General features: G+C 51.2%; 1 protein-coding gene across 1 annotated transcript; it reads right to left on the reverse strand.

Annotated features, from left to right (window-relative positions):
• Positions 1-4,725: 4,725 nt before the first annotated feature.
• ZIC1 (Zic family member 1) lies at positions 4,726-9,129 on the reverse strand. Its single transcript, XM_035334947.1, has 3 exons — positions 7,753-9,129; positions 6,421-6,584; positions 4,726-5,918 (listed from the first exon to the last, which is right to left on the reverse strand). Exons 1-3 carry the CDS (start codon positions 8,726-8,728, stop codon positions 5,721-5,723), a joined length of 1,338 nt encoding a protein of 445 aa, XP_035190838.1. The 5' UTR covers positions 8,729-9,129; the 3' UTR covers positions 4,726-5,720.
• Between the last annotated feature and the right edge of the window lie 6 nt (positions 9,130-9,135).

Here is a 9,135-nt window from a genome sequence, read left to right on the forward strand (position 1 = left end):
AAATGTTACGAATTGATGACAGCTTCCAGCTGCATGATAAAAATAGCCCCTTCGCTTCACAGGATCGTGTTTCTTGTTATCGAAGATGAACCAAACCTGACCCATAGAGGTTAGCAGTGAAAAATATATATATATATAGGTATAAAATAAAAACCTTGGCTATATTGAAGACACAATGAACCTTAAACGCAGCCTAGTTGTGCTGAACCCACCTTAATATGCCCAGCAAGTGGAAGAAATCTATCCTGCGCCTAGCTCAAAATAAGAATCTCGATTATTAATATCCCTGGACGGGTTTGGAGAATATGTCCATTTTGTTAGGAACGCGATCCGTTTCACGTAGACGTTCGCCTGAAATAATAGAGCCTTCCCTTGAAGCCTTCAAAACTACACCTCCTCGTAAACATACGAACCCGTGTCTTTCTAGAAACAACGCCTTTTCCCTCGGTACAAATGCAGAGAGGTGGCCAGCGGTGCCTATTCCTTGGAGTACATTTGTAATCCAAGCAGGACCGGGAACGGTGCTCCCGGGGAGCGGGTGTGCATCTGCAGTACTGCCCGCGTGTCCCGTGGGTCGTGCCCACAGCAGACTGTGCATCGCCCGTGTGTTGTGCCCACAAAAAACCGTGCATCGCCCGTGGGTTGTACCCACAGCCCACCGAGCATCACACGTGGGTGGTGCCCGCACTGTGCACCTGGCTGCGGGCTGCGCCGTGCCGCGGGGCTGGATGCTGCGGGGCCGCTCTGCGGGCCGCCCGCTCTCTCCCGCTCCTCGGGCCGAGCCTCCCGGTGCCGCCCGGCCTCTCGCCGGCAGCAACCACCCTCCTGGGGGAGAATGGTCCGGTTTGGACGAAATCGCAAGGGTTTTCCCACGGAAACGCCGCGCCCGGGGCGCCGCGACGCGGGGACCGCTGGCTGATTTGGTGCGCGGGTGCAGAGCCGCGGTGCGAGTGTGAGCGGGGCGCCCGTGTGTGCACACGCACATGGACGTTTTGTAACCGTGCCACGTAATACGTCCAATAAAACGGAGTGCCCCCGTCCGTGGGGAGAGCGCTCGCAAAATCTTTTTTTCCTTCAGAGCTCTAGCGGTAAAACGCACACCGACTCCTCCAGCCAGCAGGTAACTCGAAATACTCTGCCTCGTACCAGCAGCATGATCCGGAGGAGGGTCTTTCGGCCCCCTCCTGCCTGCTAGAAGTGGGCTCCGCGCCGGGGCTCCGGCTCTACACCGGGGCTGCAGCCGAGCGGGCTGCTCTCCGGGCTCCCTGCGCTCCGGGCGGCCCTGGGCCGCGGCCGTGCTCGCGGTTTGCCCTTCTCCCAACTTGCTCGCGAAGGAGCAAGAGCCCTGGACGTGGGGAAACTTAAAAAGTCGAAGCAGTTTAGCAGCGCGGCCAGGAAAGCAGTAAATAAAAGTCCCAGAGTTTCGAGAGGCAGTCCAGGGGCTGCCACTTCCTTACAGCTAAAAAAATAAAAATAAAGGGAGATAAGCAGTCGAGGCCAGCGCGGAGCGTGCGTCCCCATTTCGCACAGGGTCTGCTTTAAAGAAGCTATCTTCGTATTATGAATGCCGGGCTCTCCTTTTGAAAAATTCAAGCGATCATTCACAAGCTATTAAAGCGACCTGAAAGGCGACTCTTTCGGGGGGGAAATGGAAGCCCCCGATCCTTGTTTTGCATTTAACTTTCGGCGGGCAAACGGCGCAAGCACGGCCAGGGGCTGCCGTGCGAGCCCCTTGGGCACCTCACCCGAATGGTGACGAGGTGAACACACCACAAGCACCCCCAAAAAAGACTCCTGCTCCCTCCCAGGAGCTCTGCTGCGCTGCCATGCCTCGCTCCGGGAGCTCTCCTCGGCGCCGGGAGCCTCCGCGGGCGCGGGAGCCTCCGCACGTCGGGCCTCGGTGGAGAGGCTGCATGGAGCGGGGCCGGCTGCCGGCACGGCCTGCCGCGGGGAGAGCCCTCCTACCTCCAAAGCCACCGGGCCACGGAGGAGGAGAGCACCCCGACATCGTCTCAAGAGCCCGGCTTTAAAGGCAGAAAGGAAATAACGAAGCCCGTCAGGGCTGGAGAGCTGGGGGTCGTGTTTCTCCCCGCAAGCCTTCGCGAGGAAATCCGCACAGGGCGAGCTGCTTGAGGAAAGTTAGTTCTGGCGAGCGAGACAGCGCAGAAACAGCCGCCAGGCGCCTCGCAGCCTCTTTGCCTGCAAAATACCCCTCTCTCTGCCGGGGATTTCAAGGCACTGCTCCCCTCTCCAGAGCCAAGCGCAGAGCACAAGCATGGCTTGGACTCGAATTCTGAATAAGCAACTGCAGCCCCAGCGATCCTCTCTAATTCAGAATATATATGGGACGGCGAGCAACCAGCATTGCCCTCTGCGACCGTCCCCCCCCCACATAAAAAAACAACAGCAGCAGCAGCAACAACTATAAAATGCTCCTTCATGCTGTAGGGCGCTCAAGCAAACCTCAGACCAAAAGTTTCAAAGAATGCTCATTACCCGTGCTCATATACACACAAGTACAGATCTGTGCTAAGCGACCACTAGGGACCCTACACAAGTTCAAAGAAACTTGCAATACGCATCTTTTAAATACATCCCCCACACGACGTCTCTCCTGGTTTATCTTACAGTGGGATGGCTCGCAATAAGATTTTTTTTTTTTTTCTAGCAAAACTCAGGTTATTTTTCGAAAACTCCTGCCTGGTCTCGCAGGCGGGACTTTTTACCCGCGAGCTTTGCAGAGAGCAACGTTTTCGGCGCGTTAGACGTTTTTTCCTCCCTTTTTTCACCCAGTGGCTTACATTTCCTCGAGCACCAGCACTTTCTGCCTAGGTCCCACCGGTCTCGAACTTTTCCTATCTCGCCAAACCCTGCAAGGTGGCGCTCTTTTCATTGAAAACTGATACTAGGCTAAAAACTGATACTAATAATAACATTTTGCAGAAAGTAAAGTTAAACCGAAGCCTTCCTCCGGGTGCTGCAGAGAGCAGACGGCGATGCCGAGGGGACAGCAGAGGGGCTCGTCCCAGCAGCACAAAGTTGTTTGTTTGTTTGTTTGTTTGTTTGTTTTTGGGGGGTGGAGGGGGAGGGCAGCGGAGGGGGGCTTTGGGGCGGCGAAAAAACACCAAGGGACAGCCGAAAATGTTCCGGACAAAGCAAAATATTTGCATGGTTTTGCCGTAAGACAGCCGGGCTACGCTCTGGCTGGTTTACAGACGGAAGCGGCTGCATGAATATGAACACAGCCTCGCTTCCTCCGCCGCCCCCTCCCCCCCCACTAGCGGTTAATATGCCTATTGACTCGCTGTACACATAATATTTCTTTAAAGAAGCTGTTAAAGTGTCATCTTGGTCTACTGGAAGGTCAGTCCGTGCAATTCACTCTATGACATATCACAAGCACTCGCAGCTTTAGCCAACCTCATGATTTGTGTTGTCTGTTGATATGTTGTCTGCTTAATGGGGCGATCATGCAAGCTACAACCAGGAACAAAGCCCAACAGTTCCAACAACCGTAGCTAAGTTAGTGGAAGCAGTACAGCTTGCAAATCTATCAAACTAAACTGCAAGAAAGACAATCTGATTTAGAGAAAAGGCGTTCTGCTACAGTCATTAAGCACAAGTAATTTAGATTTTTTATATTGTCTTCTCATTTACAAATTTACTGTATCAACGCCAGCCAATGGAACGAATTTCTTAAGTAAATGAGAAATAAATAAAAGAGATAGAAAGATAATCAAATTACATAAAATAATTCTTATCCCCTAGATTTATTTTTTAGAAAGCTATTAACACTGGCAAAATTATACTAATAATAATAACATAACATAAGAAGTAGTTGATTGAAATTAACATCACGTTTTAAGGAATATCAACAAAAAGAATGAGAAAAAGAATAAAAAGAAAAGGAAAAGAAAAAAAATCTATAAAGCAAACCAAAAAATATACCTAACAACAACAACAACGGCCTTCATGAAACAGTGCAATACTTCTTGGAGTAAAGGGCCCAAGGAAAGTCATGAATCCACTGCCTGAGAATTAGTTATGGTCATAAATACTTTAAATTAAAATAGCAACCAAAATCTCCTCTGTTTTAAATCTTCTAATATATGTTAGCCGAATTAATTTAATTTAGAGACCTGGTCCTGCAGATTCATGGGCAGTGCTGGAGTGAAGTGAAGCACTTCTCGTGTAACAATTCCCCACATTAATATTTATGTAGCATATGCAATCTATTTCTGTTATTTTTATGGTTGTTATTCTATGTCTGCAAAGGTCATTTAAATTATACTGCGGCCGAAAATTTGTTTCATAAATTTTGATATAAATACTAATTACACACTATAGTAGTGCCAGCAGGGATCCTTTCATTTATCACATTTATATCACCTTCGCTGCTTTAGTGATGACATAATGGAAAGCAGTGAAAAACTGGGACAGTTTTATTCTAATATCCTAAAGCTAGTTGGAGTTGCAGCAGGTTGACTGAGCGAATAAGAATTCCTACCACAAGTCATGGGATTTAAGAATCTTTAATAAGGTACGAAATGTTACCAAACAGTTCTGTAAACTAAATTTTACATACCAATTCTTCTAGCCATAAATATTGAATATCTTGTAACATGTATAACCGGACCTTTACATGCGGATAAATATGGAAATTAGGATTTATATACATTATGTTCTTGTATTTGCCAAAAGCAACGGACAGATATAGTTTATATCTTTTTTTTTTTTTTTTTTTTTTTTAATATCACTTTACATAAACAAATGTAACAGTTTGACACGCAGATCCAGGCTTTCACTATACGAATTTCTTGACAGGACGTGTAACAACATCTTACTGCACTACTTAGACTGGACTTTGGGACGAAATGTTGCACTTTATACAAAAAAGCACATTAATACCAATAATATTCTGTTAGATCGACGTTTAGACTGTAATAATACAAAGTAATTCACATTTTGGTACACATTTACTAGAACATTCTTGCCATTCAGTACAAATAGTTGAATTTCTACCTCTTCCCACGGCCCCCCTACCTCTGCCCCACCCGCCGCCGCTCCCTCCCGCCCGCCCTTCCCCTCCCCCCACATATATGCAAAGACCACAACTCCACACATCCCCGTAGTCAACTGGCGATATAACTATGTACAAAATCAAACAGTACATTTCTGTTTTCATTTTTTTTTATGGGTTTTGTTTCTTTTTTTTTTTTTTTCCTGAAGCTAATAATTCTGTATGTACAAGGGGACGGGGAAGGCCGCTGCCTAAGCAGACATGCAGTTGGAGAGCTCTAATCAGTGGTTTCCAATAAAGCCCTCCACGGTTGGCATTTGCCCTGGTAACCTTGTCTTCTTTAGGCATTCTACTAACCCCTTTCGCCTACAAGCCCTCGGAACAGAGCAGAGCAGAACAGTCCGAAAGTGGAAAAAAAAAAAAAAAAAAAAAAAAGGAAAAAAAAAAAAAAAAGACAAATAAAAGACAATTTGAAACAAGAAAAAAAGAAAAACAAACAAACAAAAAAAGAGTCTTCATTTTACTCAGTCCTGGGTCTACTGGCAGCATTTTGTTTTTGTTTGCCTTTTTTTTTTTTAATCTGATTTCAAAGTGTTCATTATTTTTGGAGTCTTTTATATAGTGTACTGGTTTGCTCGCTAGGGGCTTTTTTTGTTGTTTTGTTTCGGTTTGGGTTTTCTTACTGTTTCGCTCTAGCGTTTTAAACGTACCATTCGTTAAAATTGGATGTAAGCGTGCTGTGGCTGGACGTATGGTGGACTGCGGACGAGGAAGGGGATAAGGAGCTGGCGGTCTGGTTTTCTGTGGATGGCGACACGATGGTTGGAGGGGTGGAGGACTCGTAGCCTGAACTGGCGGCGGGAGAAGGCTGGGACCCCTGCGAGGATGATTCATGGACCTGCAAGAGGAAAAAAAAAATAAAAACAATTAAAAAAAATAATAATAATAAAAAAAAGGGCAGAAATCAGGAGCGGAGACTGCCGGAGTCCCCGGTGGAGGTGGCTCCGCGCCCAGCACAGGCTCCCGCGGCACAGGCACCCCTTGGGGGTTATCCTCGGCCTCTCCCCGGCCTCACAGGCAGGTCTCGGGGCTGCTTCTCGCATCGCCCCCCTCCCTCCCCACGAAAGGCGCTGCCCCAAGAGCTGGGGGCTACAAGGCCCGGCTTGGCCCTGAGCAACTGGGCAGGGCTCCAGACCGGGTCGTCCCGTCCCCGTCCCCCCCCACCTCCCCGCTGCCGGCCGGACTCCGGGGCCGCGCTCTGCCCCCAGGGCCCGGCAGCTCCCTGTGTCCGCGGCGGCCGTGCCCGCTGCCCTCAGCCCCGGCCGGGCCCAAGGAGGGGTCCGAGCCCCTTCGGGGCCAGAGCCCCGCACGTTTCCATGCAGCGCCCTCCCTCCATTTACCTTCATGTGCTTTCTGAGGGAGCTGGGGTGCGTGTAGGACTTGTCACACATTTTGCAGAGATAGGGCTTGTCGGAAGTGTGCACATGCATGTGCTTTTTGCGGTCGCTGCTGTTTGCAAAGCGCCTGTCACAGCCCTCAAATTCACACTTAAATGGTTTTTCACCTATTGCAGAAGGAAGGGGGGGGGGGTGGAAAAACGGATCTGATTAAGCAGGGCCGGCCGGCTCCCTCATTGTCCCCATCACCTCGCCGGACGGGAGCCCAGGACTCCATTTCAAACACTTGCAACTTTCTAAGTTCAACGAGGCTTGGAGCTCAAAGTCCATCCTCTCTTCCCTGTCCCTTCCGCGCTCCTGACCCCTCTCAGCACCCTTTTCGCAGGGGTGGGGGGCCTGAGGGAGCGAGGGGGGGCAAACAACTTTTCCTCTCTCTCTCTGCCCGGAGGGTTGAGTTTCATTCGCAGCCCCAAGCCCCGGGCACGTCTCCCTCCTTGCAAGGCGCGCAGAGCAGGCGTGCTGACATTTCTACACCATCCTCAGCGCCTAGTTTCCGTTTTCATAGCCCATTCTCGTGATATTTTACGCTCCCACCCACCTCAGCCCCCTCCCCCGTATTTTCTTGCAATCTCGAAAATTATTCGGCCGGGAAATAAAGTGCAAGGGCAGCCCCACAAACCCTCGGCGAACCCGCTCGGGAAAGCGACGCTGGCTTTCGGCGCTCGGGAGTGGGAGCAGGGGGAGCAGTGTTCTGCGAGCCGGGGGCAGCGTCGCTACCTCCCGCGGCTGGGAAAAGTTCGCCGGGATCCCGCCGCCCGCCTCCCGCACAATGCCACGCTACGGCGCTGGCCTCGGTGTATTTCCAATCGCTCCTCGGAATTAAATATTTACTAGCCCCCCGGAACGCAGAGGGGAGAAGGATGAGCTGCCTGGAATATTTTTGCACGATTTCTCATCGCGCCGTGGTCCAAGCCGCCGAAGAACTATTAATAAAAACCTATAAATTTACCAGGACAAGTCGCCGTGATTTCCATCCCCCCCCCCTCCCCGCCCTCCCGATCCCAGCAGCAAAACGCCTTTCTCCCCCTCCGCCTCGTCAGGGATAATTCTCTTGTTGTTGCTGCTGCCGGCGCGGCTGTGACCGAGCTTGCTTCACGGCAGAGCTCTGAGCCTGCCTCTCCAGGAAAAACCCGGCGTGGCCCCGGAGCATCTCTGGCCCCGACCCACAGCAAAGCAGCGCCCCGGCCCCTCCAGCCCGGCCCCGCGTCCCGCTCCGTCCCCGGCGCTCGGCGCTTCCACTCGCAGGCAGAGAAGCTACAGAGAAGATTACCATACCTGTATGAGTTCTTTTGTGTATTTTGAGATTCTCTGATCTGGCAAACACTTTACCACAGCCTGGGAAAGGGCAGGGGAAAGGTTTTTCACCTGTGTGGACTCTGATGTGATTTACAAGTTTGTATTTGGCCTTGAAAGGCTTCCCTTCTCTTGGACACTCTTCCCAGAAACATATGTGATTGGACTGCTCGGGTCCTCCAACGTGCTCCACGGTGACATGAGTCACCAGCTCGTGCATCGTGCTGAAAGTTTTGTTGCAGGACTTTTTGGGGTTTGACAATTGCTCGGGCTCAATCCACTTACAGATGAGTTCCTGTTTGATGGGCTGCCTCATGTAACGAAAGAAGGCCCCTGCCCCGTGGTGGGCTGCCATGTTCATGTTCATGTGGCCATAGCCGTGCAGCTGGGTCGAGGCGTAGTGCTCGGAGCGGGGGCTGGTGACCTGGCCATACTGGTCGGGTCTGCCGTACATGTCTCCGGAGAAGCCCAGGCGCATCTGCCCGTTCACCACGTTGGGCGAAGCGTGGCTGGCGGCTTGCTCGTGCAGCCCGGGGAAAAGTATATGTCCTGCGGCATCGCTGTGTCCGTGGGGGCTGGCGAAGCTGCCGGCGGCGGAGGCGAAGAGGCTGTGCTGGGCGCTGGCGGCCGCCGCCTCCCCGAAGCCGCGGTTGCGGAACAGAAAGTCTCGGGTGGAGTTGAACGCGGCGCTGGAGTAGGAGCTGACGTGGGTCGGGTGGTGGTGGTGCCCAAGGGCCGCCGCCGCGTAGCCGGGAGCCTGCGAGGTGAAGGCGGTCTGGCCGGCCGAGGCCAGCTCGTGGGTGCTGGGGTTGATTTTGAAGGCGCCCATGCCGTCGGCGAAGGGATTGATCCCCAGCCCCACTTCTCTGTCCGTGACATCGGCCGTGGAGTGATGGCGAGACGATCCGAAGGTAGTGACTCCTATGGCGGGATACTGCGGTCCAGCATCCAGAAGCATCTTCCCAGCGTCGATGCAGCAACCAAAAAAAAAGCACGCGCGCACACACACAACGCGGAGAGAAGCAGCAGCAGCAGCAGCAGCGGCGGCGAAAACACCCTCTTTGGAAAGTCAGCGACGATCACCACCAAAGCAACCACATCAAAAACACTCCCTTCGGCATCAGCGCAGGGGGAAAAAAAAGGGGGGGGAAAAAAAAAAAAGGGGAAAAAAAAAAAAAAAAAAAAAAAAAGCCAAAACAAAAAAGAAACTTCCTTCAGTGATTTTTTTTTGCTATAGGAATGTTGCGAAGTGGCCTAGAGATTGTTTCTCTCTCCTCTTCGAGCTTCCCCACACTCTCCCCGATTTTTTTTTTTTGGCCTTTTTTTTTTTTTCTCGCTCTGCAAAAAAAAAAAAAAAAAAAAAAA

The sequence above is a fragment of the Oxyura jamaicensis genome, chromosome 9 (assembly GCF_011077185.1).
Source record: "Oxyura jamaicensis isolate SHBP4307 breed ruddy duck chromosome 9, BPBGC_Ojam_1.0, whole genome shotgun sequence".
Lineage (NCBI taxonomy): Eukaryota > Metazoa > Chordata > Aves > Anseriformes > Anatidae > Oxyura > Oxyura jamaicensis.

Excerpts from the sequence above, each read along its gene's own strand:
- ZIC1 (XM_035334947.1), bottom strand. The coding sequence starts at position 8,728 with ATGCTTCTGGATGCTGGACCGCAGTATCCCGCCATAGGAGTCACTACC. Across the intron at positions 6,585-7,752 it reads ACACAAAAGAACTCATACAG|GTGAAAAACCATTTAAGTGT; the intron begins GTATGGTAATCT and ends CTTCTGCAATAG. Across the intron at positions 5,919-6,420 it reads CCCTCAGAAAGCACATGAAG|GTCCATGAATCATCCTCGCA; the intron begins GTAAATGGAGGG and ends TTCCTCTTGCAG.